Source organism: Tetrao urogallus (assembly GCF_951394365.1).
Source record: "Tetrao urogallus genome assembly, chromosome: 1".
NCBI classification, from domain to species: Eukaryota; Metazoa; Chordata; class Aves; order Galliformes; family Phasianidae; genus Tetrao; species Tetrao urogallus.
The window spans coordinates 30339207-30362937 of NC_136813.1; the positions used below are offsets into that span (position 1 = coordinate 30339207).

At 44.3% G+C, this 23731-nt stretch overlaps 1 protein-coding gene across 1 annotated transcript; it reads right to left on the reverse strand.

Moving 5' to 3' along the window:
• Nucleotides 1–10302: 10302 nt before the first annotated feature.
• Nucleotides 10303–22519, reverse strand: RGCC (regulator of cell cycle; the record flags this gene model as incomplete). The annotated part of the gene is made up of 5 exons (XM_079535964.1): nucleotides 10303–10364; nucleotides 12879–12941; nucleotides 14086–14193; nucleotides 22184–22381; nucleotides 22483–22519. The coding sequence occupies 5 exons, from the start codon at nucleotides 22517–22519 to the stop codon at nucleotides 10303–10305; spliced, it is 468 nt and encodes a 155-aa protein (XP_079392090.1).
• Between the last annotated feature and the right edge of the window lie 1212 nt (nucleotides 22520–23731).

The following is a 23731-nucleotide window of genomic DNA, read 5'->3' on the forward strand; positions in this document are numbered from 1 at the left end:
TGCTATGTGAAAATAAGAGCCTTTTGCTGTGCCTGGCTGATGGACCCAGGGGATTCTCAGTGCCTGTAAGGGATCCAGAGCAGCAAATGCTCACTAGAGGCATCCTCTGTGCCAGGACAAAGGCTGGGAGACCTGCAGTGGCCACATCCACCCATGGCCCCCTTCTCCTGCCCAATGCAGAACCAAATCTTCCTGCCCAGCAGCTGAAAACCCCAGATATTGGGCAACCTGAGCATTAGCAGGGAAAGGGCAGGACTCCTACCCTCATATGTATTGAGATTCTTCTTCGCATGGGAGGAGAAACCATCCACTCCAGCTCACTTTCACAGGAAAGTTACCAGTTTGAAGATTATTATTTCATACTTGTCCCACTTCAGCAGAATTGCTAGAGGCTGGTTGATTTGGCTTGCAAACTGGGGTGGCTAGAAGAGATATGGGGTCATGCATAGGAACTCGGGGTCCTTTGAACTTCAGTAGACAACAGATTGGTGCAGCATTGGCCTGAGAGCAGCCTCTCTGCTCTCTCTCTGCATAGCTGCAGGTCTGCACTGGGTGGATGATGTTTTCCAGCACAGTCAGCAGCTTTCTCAGTGCTGGTTAAAGCAAGCAGTGAGCTAAAGGAGAAAAATGGTCTGAGTCCAAGCTTTGGAGAGCTGTGGATTACATGCAGTCCACCACTAAAGTAAATCTTGCCTTTCATTGCACTCACTGGCTTGTATCTATCTGTGTTCACAGTGTCTCCAAAACACACTGGGCTGAGTGTCACATTGTGAGTTGTTCACAGCATGGGTCACCACTGGTTTTACAGTGGAGTGAGAGATTAAGTCAGGTAGAGTCAAACTTGCCATGCAACGACAGTAGGGTGTCAGCATCTAGGTGCTGCTTTGGCAAGCTTCTGTTAAAGGCCTATTTTTCCCCAAACTTTAGCTGGGAACTAGATGCGCTGAGAAAGCCCAAGAGGTGCAAGACTTACTCCTCTTGCACCTTTTCTCTGCAGTGCTGAATACAAAATGGCACATCTGAATGGGATTCAGGACCCACATCCGCCAGCCTTGCCCCAGTGGTGCCAAATGAAGGCACAAAGATTTTAGAGGGCTTCATTCTACCACTACTGCCACATCTTGAGCTTCCCTTTCCCTGCTTCCGAAGGAAGAAGGATGGTTTGCTTCAGTTGGTGGATTTGGGGTCAAACTTCCTTTAAACCAAGAAGTTGACTTCCAAAAGATCTGCTCAATTTATCCAACATCTTTATGAGAACTTAGAAGTCATTGCATTGCTTGCCAGAATCTTCAAGGAGTTTGCAGCAGCACACAAGTGTAGGCTCCCATACAAAGGTATTTTTTTCTCCCTTTAGAGGTAACCCAGCACCCTGGGGCTGCTCTTCTCGGAGCCTAAAAGAGGATGGAATCACCCAGGTGAGATCGTATGGGGACCACAGACAGGAGCAGCAGAGAAATGCTGACCTGGTGAACACAGATACAGGCACATACCATATAAATATACACTTTTTTTCCCGCTTCTCCTGTTTCATGACATTAGATAAAGGCACCAAACATGGCTCTGCAGGTAGGCTAGCAAATCCCACACCACAGGAAATGGGGATGTCTGGAGGTTTGACATCTTTTTTCCATTAGGATTGTTGTAATTCTGGCACCGAGATGAGCTAAGGGCATCAGTTTCTTGATCATGGAGAAAATACAGGTTAGACAGTACAGTAGTTGGAGAAAAATCCAGCAGTAGTCCTTGTTCTGAGGAGAGATTTGTTTTCTTCCCTGCTCCCATTAGCACAATTGGTTTGCAACCGCACACTGCTACTACTTATCAGGGCTCCTTGATAAAAAGTTGACATTTGCAAGACTGGCAGGTTTGTTCCTTTGCCATTTGGAGCTCACAAAAGCCAAGGGAAATTAATATTTATCTTGAAAGTATTTATTACTTTGGGATATGGTCCACAAACTGTGGAGGAAACCATCTGAAATAATAACAGACACGTATTGCAAACGGATTTTTACTTTCATGTGTAAAGCATGAACTGTGAGGGGCTCAGGGAGAGAGGAGCAGTGGCTGAGAAAGGAAAGCAGCCCCACGTCCTCAATGTCCCACCCATCACTTTCCTGGCACTGCAGCTTCACCTCTGTAAGGATTGTCACCATCATGACTGATAGGAAGTGGTTTCAAACTCAATGAGTAGTGATTTAGGCTGGATATAAGGAAGAAGACTTCTACAGTGAGGGTGGTGAGGCACTGACACAGATTGCCCAGAGGTGTGGTGGATGCCCTTCCCTGGAGATATTCAAGGTCAGGCTGGACTGGGCTCTGAGCAACCTGATCTGGGTGTGCTTATCCCTGTTCATTGCAGGAGAGTTGGACTGGATGACCTTTAAAGGTCCCACCCAACTCCAAGGATCCTATGAATCAATGATTCTATGCCAAGCTGCAGTCTGAGCTTTTGTATGTGCATATGCAAGGATACATGCATGCAAACCCCACAGATCAAGGCTAAGGAGGAACTGGATCCATTCAGAGCGTTTCCCAGTTTGAATACCATCTTTACACCATCTGCTTGGAACTGAGTGAAAAAAGCAAAGAAGTTCACCTGAAAATTTCACCACAAGCTGGATGGGAAGTTACAGGCTTGACATGGAGGCACACCAAAAGTGAAAATTTCTGCATTAAAAATATCTCAAGGAAGCTTCACAGAAATGTTCGGGTGTTTTTCTTCCTGCCCTCCCCAAACTTGTTTCATGGAGTGCACATCACAAGACAGCACAGAAGCTCCACTGTCCTATTGTATTTTGAGTATCAGCCAATATTCAGTACTGAATTGAAGCACCTTTTTTAACGTCAAGCTTTCACTACGCAAAAGCCAAGAGACATTTCAAAACAATGATGTTATTCACAATGCCTGGGGAAGTCTGTCTCTTTGGCTTGGAAACGTAAAATTTATTTTTAGGCAAAAAGGCGGCTGTTTTTGGAAAGGTCAAGAGAAAGCACAACTGGCAGATGCTGAGGTTGGCTGAACGGCTCCTTCTTGCTGAGCCACCCAGCTGTGAGGATGGGGCAGAAAGGCAGATGGCTCGGTCCCTGCTAGGAGAAAAGCTTGGTTTAGCCCTCTAAACAAGGCCAGAAATGGACTCTGGGAATGAAATTGGAAAGACTGAGCCACTTCATATTAAATAAATACTAAAATGGATCTGACATTTTAAATACTTTTCCAGTTGAGAGTGCCCATTATTTTGGTGTGCATTCCTGCCTCATTTGTCCCCATCTCCATGGAGACATATATGTGGGACCTATCCTGTAAATTTGGGCCATTTAAACACAAAGAAAAAAAGTAACAGGCAGCAAATTCCAATAACCTGGTGTCCGTGCCCTTAATTGTAGAAATGTGTGTAGGAGAAAATACTCTCATAGATGAAGACTGAGCGGTGGATATTGCTGGAGATTTTCTTTCCACAAGGGATAAGGAAAACAAAAAGCCCAGTAAGGATAAATGCTGTCATCCAGCTGTCTTCATGTGCACAGTTAATGTGATAGTTAGGAGAATTTAAGGGTCTGGGGGGGGAAAGAATGGTCTTTCCCTACCACACAATTCCTTCGGATCTTTTCCTGAGAATTTCAGAAGAAATGTCCAGAAGAGATTACAAGAGAAGCACAGAACGCTGAGTACCGTAGGAGTCTAACAAACCAGTTTCTATGCATCCATGTGCTCTTGCTCTACTCAAGGTCATTGAAGTCCTGTTCCTTCTTAAGCCATGGACAATACTCTGATTTGCATCTTCAGGCTGGAGAGATGTGAAAGTGAAATATGTGAGAGCACTGAGATTTTTAAACAAAATTTTCTGGTGTCTTCTTCTAGCAGCCCCACTGAGTGGCTGGTGTTGGTCTTTGCTGGAGCTGAAGTAAGTCTTCATCAGCATTCAGCCTGCAGTTCTGCTTTGGTTGCAACTGAAAAAGAATAACTTGTGCCATCTTCTCCAAAACCCAGAATGAACGTTTGTCAAGGGCTGGGAAGACTCATCAAGTCAGAGAGGTCACCCAAGCATACAACTGCAAGGGACTGCAGGGACATGTACATGGGAAGGAAGTCCAAAAACACTAGGATAACCTGAGGCAAAAATGTTAATTCTCTGGGTACAATTGCATCTTCCTTCCATGATAGGCTAATTTCAGCATGACCAAGCTGCCTCTCCCCAACAAAATCACTTTTACAAAGACTCTTTGCAATTCATGTAACTCTCGTTAATTCTGGCATAGGTGGCATGAAAGACTAAAAAAACTGTCATGAAGTCGTGTGTGATGATGAATTTCCAAGGGACTTTCTGGTAACTAAAAGTGTGGTCTCATCTGCTGGACAATGCTGGGCAACCATGCCATGGCTCAGCCTTGAATATAGCGACTAAAAGCTGGGGTTGGTGAAGCAGATGAGATTCTCAGCACCAATAAGGGGTGTTCACCTCCACATTGATTTTAAAATACTAAAACTTGCAAAAGACCCCACCAAACAGAAAGAGGGAGACTTCAAGCTAGAACATCTGAAAGTGGTCTCAAAAACCCTGAGATATACAGCCCCTTTCTTACTTCAGTGCCTGATGCTGCTCTGGTGCCTCTGAATGTTTGGGAAGGCAAGCATTCAGGAAACAAGATCTAAAAGTCTTGTTATACACGTTATGTAGCCCTGCACACTTCCTAGTGCTCTGTATGTTGATCCAGGAAGAGGAGAAGTATGCAGCCTCTGGGTCTCTCCTCTTGCCTTTCTACAGCACTGAAGAGGTTGTGATGCAATTTGGCTTAATGTGAGAAGGGGCACTGGAGGGAATGCTTTTGACTACAATAAAGCTGGGGCCGACAAAGAGCTCAGGGGGAATGGGAAGCATTTTGTGCTAAGAGATAACTTGCACATATGGTAAAAGTATGAAGAACTGCAGCATCCCTGGTGAGATGCATGACTGAAATGCAAGGATACGGGTGTTTTTTGGATGAGTTTCTGGAAAAGCACTGAACTCTGCAGCTTCCACTGCAGTCAACAGGGCTGAAGCTGCCCTATAGCAAGTTTGGAAAAAATACCCATCTGCTTTTTGTGCAGTGAGAGCTGGCAGGTACCAGAGACACTTGCCAGGGCAGGGAGTTCCTTTGAGATTGTTTAAGGCTGCAGAAGTGCTGTGAGCAACGCACACAAACAGCTCTGAGAGGAGCTCTTGGAGTCCCTAATCCCAAACTCGGCTCCAGTTCAGACCACCAGCTTCCTTTGGATGAGCCATGGGGTGACAGCCAAGCTCTCATCAGCTCCCTCTGAGTTTGAGTTGAGGCACACTGGAGAAATTTGCCTTGTTCTTTAAATGGAATTTAACAGAGCGTGCCAAGAAGCTTTGAGACAGCTGATGTGTGGCTACTAACGCCTAATAACCCAGTGGTGTATTAGTAGCACATTGTGCCAGCTGTCAACACAATAAATGAGCAGGGATGCTGTTTAGAAAGAGCTGAGCCCTCTAAGCAAAATGTGCATTCTTTTTTCCTACAATAAACTCTGCAGATAAGCAAAGCTACTGCTCATAAATCAGTTTTCCAAGTGCATAAAACTATTAAAATACACACAGCGTTAAGAAGCCAACTATGAACAAAGACTGCCCAGATCAGTGCTTGGTGCTGCAGGAAAGCCTAAGACACTCAGAGCTTGAAACACTGCAGCCATGGGTCAGCTCTTGGTATAACCCTGCTTTCAGGGGACAGCAGTAAGACATGCTGGTTTTTGGGCTGTCCTTACATTAACTCTGCTGTTTTCAGAAATGGAGTGGAAAAGCATGGGAGAATATGATCATCCACTTGAATCTAACCTAGGTGTTCAGATAGTGGTCTCCTGAGATGTTTTAAATAATGTCCAGAAACTTGTATTTATGCTGTATAATAAAGCTGACACCCTCAAGCCTTTCTGGAGCACCAGTCAAGCCACGAGCCCAGCCATGTCCTGACACAGTTAAATCCCAGCCCGCTGGGGTCAACAGAAACTTTTACTACAGCTTTCAGTACTATCCATTTGGTCCACGAAGTCGCTGATTATAAACCCAGAAATGATCTGCAATTGAAATAGCTACTTGCTATGAAACACTTCCTTACCTGGTGTCTTTACAATACACACTGTAGCACAGGGACATCTTCTGGGGACTCCCTCTCCTTGTAAAGGCTATGGAAGGAGCCAAGGACAGCACCCTTACTGCAGTGTTTTACATCAGCACTTGGGTCAGGAACGCCAAACTGATCAATACTTCAGTTTCCAAAACAGAAGTGAAAGAACAAAAGCAGCCAAATCTGTATCAAGTGGCCTGTTTTAATCCCCAGGGCATTTAACTGGTGACTCAGAGCCTGTAAGAACAAAAGGATCCTGATGTGATCTGTTCTACAGCTCTAAACCCTTGAGATACAACAGTCGGTATGCTCTTACATGAACGTGAAGCTACTGAGACAGCTAGAACTGTTAGCCAAGCTGCAGTGAAGTCAGTAATGTAGAACGCCTGTTAAAGTAACACAGAAAACAGGAGATCTCCCCACTGAGGATATAGTGTTTGCAATATTAGTGTGCAGAGCTGGATTTGGCTCAGGAGCTGTTGCTGTCACACTGGCTTTAGGACAATTATTCTGCTTCCAAGCACAGCAAGCTGTAAAGTTGGAAGTTTCTCCCTAGCAGATGTGATGTCTAGCATATTTTAAGCACCTTCACATAAATTACTCTCACGCAAAACAGGCTCCAGTGTGGCAAGAATAACTCTTGGGCAGTAAACTGAGTTTCTGTGAGCTGATGGAGTCTGAATTCACCTACAGAGACCCACGTGAGGTGGGTTTTTCCCCCTTCAGAGTGGTTGAAGTAGCAGGCTGATAGCCTAAAAGCAGCAATAAGAGCTAAGAAAATTAGTATTTGCAGACACAGATGTTTCCCACCAGGAAGACGCAGTCCCTGTGTGTTCTCTCTTTGCAGATGTTTGATACTGAAAACAAAGCTGAAATACAGCCACCAAGCAAGTATCCGTGATGGAGATGAGGAGAAAGCATGGGCTCTAGAAGCAGGCAGAGGCTGCAGCCTTTCAAGGCAGAGCCTGATTTTCCATTTGCAGTCACTGACAGCACTACTCTTTTCCTACCTCACAAGGCCTCACCTGGCTGTAGGTGCACCAACAGCAGCTCAAGACACACAGAGGAGAAAAATCCTTCCTCCAGCTCTTCTCTCCCTGCTATAAAAGGCTCAGAAAAATGAGTATGTTAGCAAGCTTAATGAGTTACCACATATCAGCTGAGCCTGGGTGACTGCACTGAGGACACAGTCAATAGCAAACTCAAGATAAGACATATTAGCTCAAGCCTCAGCAATAGAGATTTAAACTAATCCATTTAACCTTGAATTTGCAGCAGGTAAGGAGCATACTTGTAAATAATAGTGTGCCTCATCCTATGCGTGTTAAACTGGGGCAGTATGTCTGCTTAGCCTAAACCTCTCACTTTGAATTCAGAAAGAGTGGTGTTGGTTGAGAGACTGCTCTGAGTCCAAATTCTGCCTCACAGTTCAAGAAGGTCAAAACAAGGATTAAAAAGTCAGACTGGCCCACGAGGACAGTACAGCCTCCAGCAGTACAGATAGAGTATCACAAGAACTTTTCTCAGCAGCACATTGCTCAGTGACACGTGTAATTAGATGATGAACTTAAATTGTAAGTATACTCCAGTGAAATGACATCTATATTAGTGCCTTTGTTCTGACACAATAAGGCTTTCGAAATAGAGCATAAACCGAAAGGAATTCAGACCATCAGCTTCACCAAAGACACTCCCATATTTTGTAGCTGATGACCTCCAGAGCTGCTGTATAAGTAGGCAGAAATCACCACCGTTTTATGCATAAATAAGATTTAAAAAAACAAGCAGATGGTGATTTAATCCCCAACTCCATCCCTAGTTGACCTCACATTACACAAAATGAGGAACATGGCCTGCTTTAAACCTTTGCTTATATGGGAAAATGCTTCAGGATTGGGTGTCTACAAGGACCAAGCACTGCTCTTTCCCCAAAACTGACAGTAGTTGAAAGACATCACTCTGTGAAGAGAAACAGTCAGCTTTAAGTACTGCCTACAACATAGCTTCACCAGGGGCAAGTTCTGCCCGATCAACCTAGGAGCTTTCTGTAATGGAACAACTGTGTCATTAGTCAATGGAAGAGCCATTGACATCATCTAGCTGGATTTCATTAAGGCCTTTGACAACAGTCCCCCACTACATCCTTCTCTCCAAATTGGAAAGGTATGGATGTGATGGGTGAACTCTTCAATGGATGAGGAACCGGTTGTGAGACTGTAGCCAGAGATCGGTGGTCAATGGCTCAATGTCCAGACAGACAACACAGTGGTGTCCTTCAGGAGTCAGTACTGGCACCAGCAATGTTTAGTATCTTCATCAATGATATCGACAGCGGGACTGAGTGCACCCTTAGCAAGTTTGTGGACAACACCAAGCTGTGTGGTCTGGTTGACGTGCCTGGGATGCCATTCACAGAGGCCTAGACAGGCTCGAGTAGCGGGTCCAGGTGCAACTCATGTGGTTCAATAGATGCAATTGCAAGCTCTTGCACCTGGGTTGTGGCAACCCCCACTCTCAGTACAAGATGGAAAGTGTAAGGATACAGCACAGCCCTGCCAAAGAGGACTTCAGGTACTGGTGAATGGCGAACTGGACACGAGCCAGTAATGTGCCCTCACAGCCCACAAAACCAACCGTACCCTGAACTGCATCCAAGGAAGCATGGCCTGCAGGTCAAGGGGAGGTGATCCTGCTCCTCTACTCTGTGCTGGTGAGACTTCACTTGGAATAACACGTCCACATGTGGAGTCCTCAGCACAGAAGAGATGTGGATACAGTGGAGCACATCCAGAGGAGGACCACAAAAAGAATCCAAGGGATGGAACACCTCCCCTGCAAGGAAAGGTTGAGAGAGTGGGGGCTGCTTGGTCTGGAGAAGGCTTGGAGGAGACCTGACAGCAGCCTTTCAGTATATAAAGGGGCTTTGTAAAAGAAGGGAACAGGCTCTAGCAGGGTTTGTTGCAATAAGACAAGGCTAAATGGTTTCAAACTAAAGGAGCAGAGATTTAAACCGGGAGATTTAAATTGGCTATCAGTAAAAAAGCTTTACAGTAACAGTGGTAAAGCACTGGAACAGATTGCCCAGTCCCTGGAGACATTCAAGGTCAGGCTGAACAGGGCTCTGAGCACCTGATTTAGCTTGTAGGTATCCCTGTTCCTTGCAGGGGAGTTGGACTAGATGACCTTCAAAGCTCTCTTTCAACTCAAAATGATTTTGTGATTTGATGGTCACAGGTCAGGCATTCAGCTGTGTCAAGCAGCAACTGAATGAGCACAGGGAAAGTGGAACATTCATGTTCAGTACCTCAAGCCATCTGACTTGAGTGATGAAGAAGCAAACAGCTGCTCATTCCCCTTCACCCAGCCATCTTTTTAGTTGGCCTCCTCTGAAACACGTGGCTTACCTAACACGCTGAGTTTGGTTATTCTGCTTTTGGAGCAGTAATATCCATGACCCACAGCCACATCTCTCACCTTACCAAACAGTTCAAAAGTGGAAGAAGAGAGCTAAAACTTTAGATGCTATTCAAGTAGCTTTAAAAACATGCCTTATGCTAGCAATATTTCTCAAGCATGAGCCAAGACCTCTCCCAGGCATTCCCTTCTCTGAAAGGCAGCATCCCTCCCACTCCACATAGCAGCAAGTCCTACAGCAGATAAGGGAATTCCCCTCAGTGGCTTTGCACAGCAAAATATGTCTTCATATGTAGGACCAGCAAGAAGAAACAGATTCCCCTGTTTCACAGAGGGGTCAAAAGGAAAATCTGCTCCTATGTGGAAAGTGTAGTAAGATTGAATTTCCACATGCCTCTTTGCCACAACAAACCTACCTTGCTGCTCAAAGCTTTTCTACTGTGGAAGAATCTCAGTAAGGTCCTAGAGCACACTGAAGCACATCACTAGGACTTCCCCGTGTTCCTCTAACACAAATTACTACAGTTCTTCCAGAACAGCAAGAAACCTCACTCTCTTAATCTTTTTAATTTTATCACCAGTATTCTGCATTTATACTCTTACTATAGAATCATCTGCTATTCCAAAGTGTCCTGGTCTTTAGCAGATAGCCAGCTCACCCCATTTCTATTCCAAGTGACATGTTAGCAACTAAATCTGCCATAGGAAACAAAGGAATTTTTCTTGTTCGGGAAAATACTCCTTCTGGTTGAAAGAAGGAACAGCTCAAACAAGTATTTTAAGAGGTTTCAGTCTTATTGGCATGGACGCCATTTCCATTTTCTTATCTGTGAAGAAAACCAGAAAGAAAAAAATCCAAACACATTACACTTAACACAATCCAAGTTCTTGATTATTTGTCTGAAAATCCAAAGCAGAGGGGTGGATTTGATCGTGCTGCTTCCATTATCAAAGAACACAGACTATGCTCCCCCTAGGTTGCAGAAGACAGGTCCAAATCCACCTGCTAAGCCCCTAAGCAACTGGTCACTGTGCCATTGGTGCAGATGCATCCTTTTCCAGCCACGGCCACATTTTTAAAGGTAACAGCTCCAAGAGGCACAATACTTGAACCATTTCTGTGACTGTTTACTAGCCTGCTACAATCAAAATAAGACCTGCAGCTTAAACAAGTCTAGCTCACTTTGCCTGAAAGGATTAGAGAGCAATCACATGAGCAGCTTGGACAGCAGAGCTGAGTGTAATGCCTGCAGCAGCTGAAGGAGAGCTCACACATTATCTTCAGTGCTTAATGCATATGGAAAGAATCAGGTTCCTTATACAAAACAAAAGAATACAGCTTCACCTTCCACTCTTGCAGCGAGACAGCAATGGTCAGGCAGTCCTTTTAAAGGGATGGAGACTATTTTGGACACAAGTGTTCAGGTTTTTCTGACTCTGGACATTTGAGCATTTTCTCGATGCTGCAGTATCTCTTTAAACTCCTAGGCCTAAATTCCTAACCTCCTAATTAGTACTTAATAGAGAATGACATGTAACTTTAAAGACAGCTTTTAGACAGGGTTCAAACTAGGTGTTATTGTTCAAATCTGTACTAAGTCAATGTTATTTCAGATTACCTTTAATATAAATAAACACTAACTTTATCTTCCTGACTGTCGTAAAATTTTACAGAGTAAAAAATACTTACTCAAGCAATTTGATAGGAACAGTATGAAGTCCTGTATGAAGACAGTGTAATACATTTTGCCTAATAAAAAATACAGTCTTATCAGATATTTTCAAGCTCCATGTTTTCAGTAAGTGCATAATTTGTACTGATGTTTCACAGCTCACATGTTCATATGAAAGTTTCAGAGATCTGGATTCCAGTTCAGGGTTTATTTGTATAAAAATATATTATAATGGAAAAAAGCATTAAAAGTTCTCAACTATATAAAATTACAAATATATTTTCATAAAAGCAACTTTAAATTAAAATTCAAGCTATATTTTAAAGTAAAATATAGCTGGAAAATTTAAGTTATCTGATTCCAGCTGCTGCAAAGTAACAACACTGATGTTTGCCAGTTAAATACTTGTAGGAGTTTACAAAGGTTGTGTTCACAAGGTGAATATCTTGGGTAGCAAAGTTATCAGACAAAGGCAGCAGTTCTCCACCACTGATGTCACTTATCCTTCAGATGACATCCACAGGCAAGCAGTGCCAAAGATTCATTTCACATACCTGGAAATACAAAACAAGAGCAACTATGAAGTCTGTATTTAGTAAGATTGCTAGCTGCCTGATAGGCACAACTATTGGGGTTTTTTTATGTTTTTTAAGAAGTAATATGAAAGGCAAAAGGTTAACATAAGAACTCAGGTCTATTATTATTTTAATAGTTGTATTATGCTTCAAGAAGCTGCTACAAAAGTCTGTGTAACCTCAAAGCATGTAAATAGTGACTCCTCAGAAAAAAAAGTGAAATATCAGATGGAAATTAGACTTTCCTAGAACTTCAACGTATGAAAAAGATGGCACATCACTGTAAAACTAGTGACACTATAAATGAGAATCTGCTGAGATAGCTAAAGGTTTCTTTGTTGGTAAGAACTAGCACAGCAAGTAGCAATTCCTAGCCTCACTTTAGCTGTGCTCTGCAAGGAGGCAGTGAAGTCAGTGCACTACCAGCCCCTTCGCAGTTAGCTGCAAGACAGCTGTGCAAGACAACAGCTAAGTCAAATTCGGAGATTTATAGAGAACAAAAATCCCCAAACCTGCAAACTCAGAAGTTTCTCAGAAGACCAATCTGTCAATTAAGTTGGAGTGGTAAGGACAGTTGGCTCAAGCATGCATATAAGACAATAAATAAACAAATAATCAGGAAGCTAGAAATATCTTAATCCTGGTTTCACTTCTGAGATAGGGAAGTGGGAAGTTTGTAAGGACAGCTCTCTTGAGTTAAAACCAAGACAGATGGTTGTGGCTTCATGAATTATGGGGAAAGGAGAATACCTCCACAAATACAAAAAAACCCAGCTCACAGCTTTTGAACACGTGACTCTGTAGATCTAGTCCTATGCTTTGTTGTTTTGGGTTCTACGCCCTGGTCCATGGGGAAAAAAATCACCCAGTATCACACCTCAAACAGCACAGGAAGAAAAAGAATAGGCAGAATACATGGTGGGGAACATGGTATTGGGTTGGCTTCTTTATTTTGTTTACCCACACTCCTCTCAAATCATAGTGAAGAACTCAGTAGGCAATTGGAATATACAACTTCCACCAATACACTGGCTTTCATCACCCCATGACTGTAATCAGAGACAAAGCAATAAGCAGTCTCCTAAAAACTTACTTGCTAGTGTCCTGTCAAGATCAGCTATGAATTCTTCCAGTTCTTTTGTGTCTCCAAGTTTTGCTGCAGATTAGGAAGGGATAATCAGTATTAAGACGTGACAAAAGAAACCACTGGAACCACACAATCCTCCAAATCATTTTTAGTGGTATCAAATCTGCTCTGGATTGCTTTTGGAGAAGTTGATGGTTGCTGCAGTGTCCAAATGCATTCTTAGAGAAGAAGGTAAATAACTGAAAACTAAAGCTTTTGATCATTTTGACAAAGGCAAGCCAAGCCTGTCTAGCTTCCTTTAAAAGAACACACTGAAGATGTGGGGAAAAAAAGCTGTAGGTCAAGTTTACTTGGAATAGCAAGGTCAACCTTGCTAATGTGGAATTTTTATTACTGCATTCAGATATTGCATTCATGTCCTTACCCTACTCAGTTAGCTCCTAGTCCTGCCCAAATCCAAACCTCATCTATTTGTGGTTTGCTAGATGTTAGATCCTCTGATCAAGATCCACACACGTTCAGTTTACATCCAAGCATTTACTCAAATTTTCACTGCTGAGAACATCACTGGTTCCATTCAACCTAGGTTTATTTCAAGTGGCTTCCTTATCTCACTTCCAAGGTCTATTGCAGGGTGGTCCCAACTATTTCTACCTTCTCATCAGGAAAAAGGTCTTGATCTCATGTGCAACTCCTGGCCAAGTATTAACTGAGTAGTACCAGTTTAACTGAAACACTTAACTCCCTACTTCTCATTAACTATGACACATTTCTGCCTAGCATCTTGGTAATTAGTAAAAGAACATTTTATTTGTTACTTGCAACCAGTCACACATTGCAGCCCCACAGCTAAGCATTTCTGTGCACAGATGGGACACTAAGGCTACTTAGTTGCTTAAGTTAGACTTGTTAATTCTAAAGTGAGTATTCTGTAAGCAGTTTTGTAACAGATTTGACTAACCAAAGAACTTTCTGTAGCTGGGCAATTCAAAACCAAAAGCTACTGAATAACCTGTGAAGAAGCATGGATGCCTCATGACATGGTGTTGACCACAAGCAGCAATAATTCTTGCACTTGTAGTGTGCTTATCAGTAATCCTTATTTTTGAATGAAAGCAAAACTGAGAGTTCATGCATAAATGTGTATCTTTGTCCAAAGGGAGAAGCCTATATAGTTGAGAATTCAGGAGAAACACTGAGGATTTAAGTTTACCTTTACAAGGAGTTACTGATGGAGATGGCAAACTTGGAGTAGATGCAGTTGGAGAGTTAAGTTTTTCATCACTGAGGCTGAAACTACTCCTGTAGAGTGAATCTGCACCTGTTAAAACAAAAAACAAACAAAAAAAATCATTTCAAGTTAAAAATAGCACTGTCTCAAATTTTGCAATAGGATTAAATGAAAAAACAGAATGTTTCTCACATGGGCTTCAAAGTCTGGAGAACTGAAGTTTACCAACTTGAAAGCCAGAGGGATGAGTAAATAACTTATTGTTTGAAGGCTATTGTTCCCACACCTACTGTTTAAAAGGAAGAAGTCCTGGGCCCTTTCTTTGTCTCCTGGAAAGGAAAGCATCCTCTGCACTTAGCATCATCTAGGGAGTATTACAGCAATCATCCCATACCTAAGTTAAATCTCACAAGGCCGGAATGATTCACTGTATTATGGGAAATTTCAGTAACCAGAATTCTTCAGAAGTTATTTTAAAAGTGAATTAAGAGCTCTGGGAGAGAAATGGTTCCTCAGAAGCATCGTTATTACATGAGGCATAATGATATCACTTGCTGTGGCAATAACATACAGAAAAAGGCAGTGCCTCGTTAAGGGCAGAAATGCTGACCTGCCCAACACTCTGCTGCATCACACAACTGCAAATGCTTACGTGAGGGGCTTCACCCTGGCAGATCTTTTCTCTTGTACATATGTATATTGGGCAATCACAGTATCATCATACCTCATCATACAGTTCCCTCTGCTATTAGCTCAGCTCCTGCTACAAGTGCACGTGCTACTCACAGCACTGTGCAAACAAAATGGCATCTGATATCTGAAATTATGGCTTGGCCAAGTCAGCTGCTGGTACTTCTGGTGCAGAAGTGGGATGATGCTTCATATTAACTTTTCATCATGATCTCTGCAGCTTCAGCCTTAAATGCCTGTTCTGTCTAAACCTGAGAGGATCAGAACTAGTCTACTTGAAACTTCTGGCAGATTTGGGGAATACAGGGCAGAATTGAGAGCTTCAGAAAGAAAAAGCATTGAAAAAAGACATAAATGTTTTTTGAAGCAGCCCCTAAAAAGATTAACTAATCCTCATAAGAAGTGAGAGAAGGAATCTGACTCTGCTCTGCATCACCATCTTCTCAGCAGCATTGTACAATGAAATGAACCCTAGCACATTAGTGGGTTTCAAGTCATAGTTAAAGATATGACAAATCTCTTCCTGAAATTGAGCAACTTTCAACTAAAACCACATCAGTTTTTAGCCAAGATGCAAACCCTATTGAACAAGGAACTCAGAATGGAAAATTTTAACTGGGATAAAAGCCCTGCCATTATGAAAAAGCCAAATAACACCTCACACAAACAGGGCAATAGCCAAGGATACAACCCAATGAAACACCAACAGAACAGACCAATGATGAAACACATTTCTGAGGTAACATTTGGGAAGAACAGGCTGTGAATTCTCAAGGGATTTATTTTAAAAGTTTGGTGAATTCATAAGAAGTAATCCAGAGAACAAAAGCTATGAAGTTGAGTACACTTTTACTGCAAAGCCCATGCTACTGGTATCCAGGCATCAGATGTAGCGATGCTGGGAAGCTATTACAAACCTGTGCTTCTCATGCATAACATCTAAAGCTCCAGTTGCTTTTACCTATGGCTGAAATAAAGGTTTCTTTTTGAGAACCCCTGTGAAGGCAACTCAGATTTCAGAAGACTACTGTGCCATTTAAATTGACCTCGATCTATTTGTGCATTTTTATGTACATCCACACACACATACTTGAATTCTTCATCATCCTGATTCCTGTTGTATTTTTCCCTGTAGTCCTTCTACGAGCGCTTGGAAGTACTGACCACTGACCTCGCAATGTATTAAAAGCAGGGAAAGGTGAAAAGCTTTCACGGAACAGAGGTACCCTCTGATGGGCTGTAAAATTAAACCATTTCAAGCATATATGGCTATTTATCTTTCACAAGAAGCAGAGTGGTGTTTTAGGTAGTGCCTTTGGCTTATGCTTGCCACCAAGCAGCAGTGATTTTGGTGCTGGGAATATCAACTTTGCAAATAAAAACTGAAAACAAAGCACTGTTGAATTCCTGTGGTCCCCACAGTGCAAAACCACCACCTTCGTAAGTGATGTAAGCTCTGGGGCAGGCAGCTCTGGGAAAAAGGACACTCCAGTCCTGCCACAGCCCAGGCTCACTGACTTGCCTTCAATAAGGGGCCCTGGAAGACTTCCACTGCCATGCAAATATAACATCCCCTGCAACTTAATAGCTGGAGGCTGATGCCAAGGATCTCACTGCTGCTGCCCTTCTTCATCCAACCCCTTCCCTCTCTGTGATGCAAGTTCATCTTGCATCCATTAATGGTTTTGGCTTTGCAGTTGGATTCTTCTGCAGTTGGATTTTGGAGAGGGTCCAGAGGAGAGCCACAAAGATGATCAGGGGACTGGAGCACCTCCCCTAAGAAGACAGGCTGAGGGAGCTGGGCTTGTTCAGCCTGAAGAAAAGAAGGCTGTGGGGTGACCTCATTGCAGCCTTTCGGTACCTAAAGGGAGCCTACAAACAGGAGGGGAATCAACTCTTTGAAAGGGTAGATAACAGCAGGACAAGGGGAAATGGTTTTAAGTTGAGGGAGGGAAGATTTAGGTTGGATATCAGGGGGAAATTCTTTACAGAGAGAGTGGTGAGGTGCTGAACAGGCTGCCCAGAGAGGTTGTGGATGCTCTGTCCCTGGAGGTGTTCAAGGCCAGATTGGATGGGGCCCTGGGCAGCTGGTCTGGTATTAAATGGGGAGGTTGGTGGCCCTGCCTGCATCAGGGAAGTTGGATCCTTGAGGTCCCTTCCAACCCCGGCCATTCTGTGATTCTACTGCCTGTGTGCCATTGTACAAACTATGTCTCTTAGAACTGTCTTCAAAAAAAAAAAAAAAAACAAACAAAAAAAAAACTTAAAATCTGATTGTTAAGCAACTGAGCTAAACTAAGCCAATAGAGGCAAAATTAGGGGGTTGCAACAGATATGGGTGTATTTTACTTTGGCAACGTAATCTGTAGTTAGCATTGACCTTTGGTGTTCCAGTATATAAATAAACCACAAAAAGAGCAACACTGCAGTACCATGAAAGTATAAGCATGTTCCCATGACGTGAACAACTGGAAGGTTCTGGACAGTAACTAACTGAAGGAGGAAAGCCTCCAAGGCTGTCTGTTTTAAAATGAAACAGAAGAGACCAGCTGTCTGATTTCTTTATTATTATGTTATTTATAGAACCACAGCGCAGCACATGGTACGAAGAAGAACTGAAATCAGTAAAAGTTTTGACTGTAATTTGCAATGAGTGAAGTTGAAGAAAAATACCTCATTCCCAAAGTCTTCAGAGAAAAAGGTCTGCAATTCCACTTAAGTCTGCAAATTGTGAGTTCATTATGTAACAATATTCAGCACTTAATGAATAGACTGCATAATTAATTGCGAGTCAGAACACAGATACGTGCTACAAATCAAACATCTGGGCTTGAATGCAACCCATAGAAGCGAGAAATACTCACCACCCAGAGCTCGCTTCACAACATGCATGTTGTGGCCCTCAAGGAGAAGGCTTGGTTCATCACAATCACACTTACATTTCATTGCATTGTTTCGCTGCTTTTGCCCAGCCATCAACCATCTGTTACAGCACAGCCACTGGAATTTCACACCTCTCACCATTGGCATGTGTAGGCTGAACAGTGTAAGAGATTTGAGATTTTGGACATCTGAAATTCAGATGTGCAAGATCAACTTCTCATTATTTCAAAGCTTATCATCTTATTCCTCTATCATGCTTACTACTGGTGAGGCAGCATTGCCAGCTCCAGTCATCCCCTTCCCTAAGGTTTTCTTTCTGAAGGACAGGAAAGAAATAAGTATGCCACAGAGGCAAGAACAAGAAACCTTACCAAAAAGCATAGTTCTCATTAAACTGCAACACCTGGCAAGAAGTATGTGTACCTGACATCCCTTGGCTTTCTTTCCCTTAAGTGTGTCAGTAGCCTAAAACATTATTCAGATCATTTTTGCCCAGAGAGGCTGTAGATGCCCCATCCCTGGAGGTGTTCAAGGCCAGGTTGGATGGCGCCCTGGGCAGCATGGTCTAGTATTAAATGGGGAGGTTGGTGGCCCTGCATGTGGCAGGGTGGGGTGGAGCTTCATGATCCTTGAGGTCCCTTCCAACCCTGGCCATTTTTTGATTCCGTGATTATTTGAGTCTTGCTGGCTTAATTTTATTTTCTTATACTGGGCGAGGTCGCAGTCACTTTCCTGATGTCATTTGGGATGTTCTGGAAGACAGCTTGTCCCCACCCAAGCCATCTCATCTCTAGGCTGGCAGCTCAGTCTAGTCAGTCATTTGGAAACTATTTCATCTCTTCATTCATTTCTGTCGTCCCTCTGCAACTTCCCTACATACTGCAATAGAACACATACGTAAACTGGCTTTTCAGGACGAGTGCTGCAGTGGCTGAAGCTTCAGAGAGGCATCAGCCCAACCCCACAGACTTCCATGCATGTAACTGTGACTCCTTGCAGCATGCCTGGCACTGCACATTTACCAGTGATTCAGCCCCTGAAACTAGCACCTGCTCGGCTTTGAATTAAAGAATTAAGAGCTCCAGATGCACTCATGGTCTTTCATTGTGTTTAAAAGCCAGGAGGTATTGGTCAGAAAGCATTTACATGCCCCTAAAAATAGCTATGCACTGCAGGCTACATCAGTGCAAGAACTGAATTGACATATTTTATTTTGCAGTGCTGTTTAAGAGGCAGACTGGAAGCCAAACCTGTTTCAGAAAAAAAAAAAAAATGCATCCGTAGCTGATGTCTAAACAATTCAGAGTATACCATCAAATTATGGTAATTGGCTTCTAGATGTTATTGAAGCTTTGGTAGAATGCTAAAGCATTTTTCTTCTCTACCTCTCGTAGTATTCCTCTCTGTTCATTACTGTAAGCCTAAACTCGATTGTCCTGACATTAATATATGTACTGTAAAACAAAATACATCAAGTGAACACAGAATTTGCACAGGCAAGCCTCTACTCTTCCACAGGATCAAATTAGTTGGAAGGAACTCCCAAGGACCATTAACTCCAACTCCAGGCTCCACACGAGGCCACCCAGACATCAAACCCTGTGTCTGAGAGCAGCATCCAAACACTCCTTGAACACCAGCAGCTTGGGATTGTGCCCACTGCCCAGAGCAGCCTCTTTCATGCCAACCACCCTCTAATGAAGAACCTTTCCTTAAGGCCGAACCTAACACTCCCTATAACAGCTCCAGGTCCTTTCCCTCAAGTCTTAAGCTTATTCCAACACACCAGCAGCAAATGATAGCTGTAAAGTCTATAAATTCTGCTGCATTTATGCTAGCAGAATCTAACCAGACTGCACTCTCTAATCCAAATCCTATTTTATCACAATGAACATACACAGTGAAAAACAAAGATATCCCTCAACTCAGAGGCTTCTGCACAATCAATAACCTGGAGCATGAAGCTGCTATTCTTTCAGTTGAATTCATCAAAGTCAAAACAGAATTGGTATTCATCCAAGAATGCCTGTTGGACTGAACCCCCAACTGCATCATGGTTTCCAGCAGTGACTCAATCAGCTGTTGTGGTTAATGTAACACTTGTGTGCCAAGCACTAACATCATCATGAACATCTGCACATGCTAGCATTTTCATTACCGTAAGCTCTAGAGTCTGGTGTGTTAGATGTAATGCTTAACCACAGCCAAGACAGACCTGGTCCAAAGATCATCTAATCAAATGTCAGGGTGAGAAGTGGGAGAGCCAAGCACTATCACATCCACTTTCCAAAGTAGCATCTTCAATCTTTTTTTTTTTTCTTTTTTTCTTTTTTTCTTCTCCTTAAGAGGTCAGAATACGTCATAGAAATTTTTCCATTAGTGCTGTTGGTGCCATCTTCCCCAAGAAGAGATTTTTAAACTGAGGAAAAAAAGAAAAGCAACAAAACCCCCACAAAGCACTATTTGCTGGTTGAACTGCACTGAAAACAATCTTTTGTAAATCCTTCTGTTTAAATTAAATGGAATCACCCTCACGGCAGAAGCCCCGGGAGAGTCCTTTCCTTACCACACTGTAAAACAGTATTTTTATGACCATTTGCTATCAGTTACTAGCTTCTAGAAAAGTAAATTGTAGACCAATTGAAGTGCCCTGAAATTGAGTTACAGCTTAAAACATCCCCCCTCCTCTCCTCCCCCCCCCACATCCTCCAGTCAAAGATACCACCACGGGAGTGGCAGAAATCCTAACCTTCAGCTACTTCACATCAGCAGAGATGAGATCAGTACTTTATCTTCTTGATGGGAAACTAAAACGTAACAGTCGGAACTGCTCTGTAAATACATGACAAGATATTCTTAGAATAGTCTGCAGCAATGCATAATAAGACTTTGCAGAGACAGAGCCTTCATGAGCAAGACCATAAACCAAACCATCTGCAGATAACCTTGCTGGCATTTCTTTCGCCTTGTTACACTGCAATTACTTGCTCTTTCAGCCCAGCTTCTCCTTGATCCTGAAGTGATGTTTAACCCACATGTTACCAAGAGAATAGCGAGGTCATGAATTTAGCACTGCACTTGTGCTGCAGGACAGAGACCAAGTGAAAGGCAGCCCTAGGGAGAAAACTTCAGTCTGAATGGAAAGAGCCTGGGTAAGTAGAAAACTCCCTACACCTATTCTTGAAATAGCTACAGGGAGCATTGCTGGATTACATCAGACACCAGAGCCTGTTTTGTACAAGGAGCTCTTCATAAATCCACAGTCCCTCTCCAACCCTACTCTCGCTTCAAAAGAAAAAGTTGCCTGCCCTGAATGAAGCCTTTCGCAAGTGTTTTACTGGGACTTTTCTAAGAAAGGAGGAAAGCAGACTGATGTTCTTTTCCTTTTCCTGTAAATATACCCTCATATGGTTGAGACAGCTGGATCCTAATAGGACTCTTAGTGCACACATGAGCACCCTGAAAACTTCCAATTCTTCCATAGCCATCCCCTTTAGACATGAGTAAGGGAGAAACTCAATTACATACCAGGACTGGCATTAGACAAGTTCCTAAGTGAAGATCCTTTAGGACTTTGCACAGAGCCAACTCTTTTCTACTGTGCTATTCCACTGATGTATTCAGTCTAAATCAGCTCACCCTTCTGATAAGTTATTTTCCAGATCTTCCTGAAGATCCCACCTGCTGATTTACGAGAGCATGCAGTCTCTCGCTAGATCTTCTGCCCCAATCAGAAGAACATCTTTGTCTTCCCCAAAATGCCTTTCATTTCAGCCCTAACAGAGCAATTAAAAGCACTTGTTCAAGACACACGTCCCATGAGTCTCCCCAGGACAAGGGGAAATGGTTTTAAGTTGAGGGAGAGAAGATTTAGGTTGGATATCAGGGGGAAATTCTTTACAGAGAGAGTGGTGAGGTGCTGGCACAGGCTGCCCAGAGAGGTTGTGGATGCCCCGTCCCTGGAGGTGTTCAAGGCCAGGTTGGATGGGGCCCTGGGCAGCCTGGTCTGGTATTAAATGGGGAGGTTGGTGGCCCTGCCTGCAGCAGGGGGTTGGAGATTCATGATCCATGAGGTCCCTTCCAACCCTGGCCATTCTGTGACTGTGAGTCAGAGCAGACATGCCAAGTAACCACAGACAGCAGTCTATCTTCTTCCATAGACACAACTTAAGTTCTTGATGCTGTTTTCTTGGAGTTTTCTGCTGTTTGTTTGCATTTCACCCCCTCCCTTTCCCAACAGGAGAGCATTTCCCTAGTCGGAGACTCTCAAAGCGATCAATTTAAGCGCCTCTTGTTTTGCACCAGAGCGCAAGAGCAGACAGCGCCTTCCAACACTGGAGACCGCGCAAGGAACAGCAACGCCAGACACATTACGTGATCATCCATCGCATCTTCGCTTGAACGAAGGCAAAATCCAAAGCAACTCTAAGAAAGTTTTCTGCGCGGTCTGCCCGCAAGCACAGACAGACAGACAGACAGACCGACCGACCGACCGACCCGCACTCACTCTCGGAGTCGCTGAGGCCGCTGCCGTCGCTGACGCTGGCGCTGCTCCGCCGCTTCATGCGCTCCAGGTGCTCCCCGTAGTGGAAGCGGCTCCGGCCGGCGGGGCAGGCGAAGTCCTCCAGCACCGCTTCGAACTCTCCCAGAGCCTCCGCCAAGCCGCCCGCCTCCTCCTGCAACGCCGCGGGACGCCGGCCGCCGGCTGAGGGGGGAAAAGAAAGCGGCGGCTGAGCGAACCGCTGCGCGGTGAGACCAGAACCCTTCCTCCTCCCACTGGATCCCGCCGCCATCCCTCAGTCCTACCTTGGCCCGCCGCACGCTGCGCTTGAGGCGGCTTCATGGCGGCCACCCCGCCACTGCCGGCCCCGCCGCCGCCGCCGCCGCCGCCGCCTCTTATAGCCCGCCCGGGTCGGGGGCTGAGGGGAGGGAGCGGGAGGCGGTGCTGCCCGCTGCTGCGGGGAAGGCGGGCGGTGCAGGTGCGCCTTTCTGGGGTATTGCGCCTCAGCCTGAGTGGGTTTCGCAGCCAGGAGCTGGAAGAGCTGCGTGGGAAGGAGCAGCGATTCCTCCTTGCTCGGCGATAAAGGTGTTTTGTGTTGCTGGAGCTTCAAGGATGAGCCCGGCACATCCTTTAATCACTCTACAAATACTGGGTGCTTGCTCTGAGGCCGGGGTTTGGAGAGCACTTGGGTACGTCCCCGAGTTCGCTGCTATCCCAAATAAAAAGACCACCTCTTTTCCCCTGATGGCCGCCATCCAGAGGGACCTGGGCAGGCTGGAGAGGTGGGCCCGTGTGAAGCCAGTGAGTTTTAACAAGGCCAAGCACAGGGTGCTGTCCTCGGGTCAGGGCAATTCTAGATATGTGTACAGACTGGAAGAAAAACTCATTGAGAACAACCGTGCAGAGAAGGACATGGGTGTTCTGGTGGATGAAAAGCTCGATGCAAGCCAACGGTGTGCATTTGCAGCCCAGAAAGCCTACTGCATCAAAAAAAAAGGGGTGGCAGCAGGGCCAGGGAGGTGGTTGTGCCTTTCTGCTCTGCTCTTGTGAGGTTCCATCCAGGGCTGCCAGCACAAGAAGACCCTCTCCACACTGTTGGAGAGGGTCCAGAGGAGGCCATGAGGATGAGCAGAGGGCTGGAGCACCTCTCCTATGAAAACAAGGTGAGAGCTGGGCTTGTTCAGCCTGCACGAAGGGAAAGCGCTGGGGATACCTCACCGCAGCCTTCCAGTAATCAAAGTTAATCCAGTATAAATGGGAAGGAGGACTGACTTTTTACACAGACTTACAGTGATAAGACAAGCAGGAATGGCTTTAAACTAAAAGAAGGGAGGTTTAGATTACATAATAGGAGGAAGATTTTCCCTCAGAGGGTGGTGTGGCCCTGACACAAGCTGTCCAGAACAGTTATGGGTGCCCCATCCCTGGAAGCACTCAAGGCCAGGTTGGATGGGATCCTGGGAATCCTGAGCTCCTGGGTGGCAACCCTGATAATTGCAAGGGATTGCAATTGGATGGGCTTTAACACATCTCTTCCAACCCAAGACATTCTGC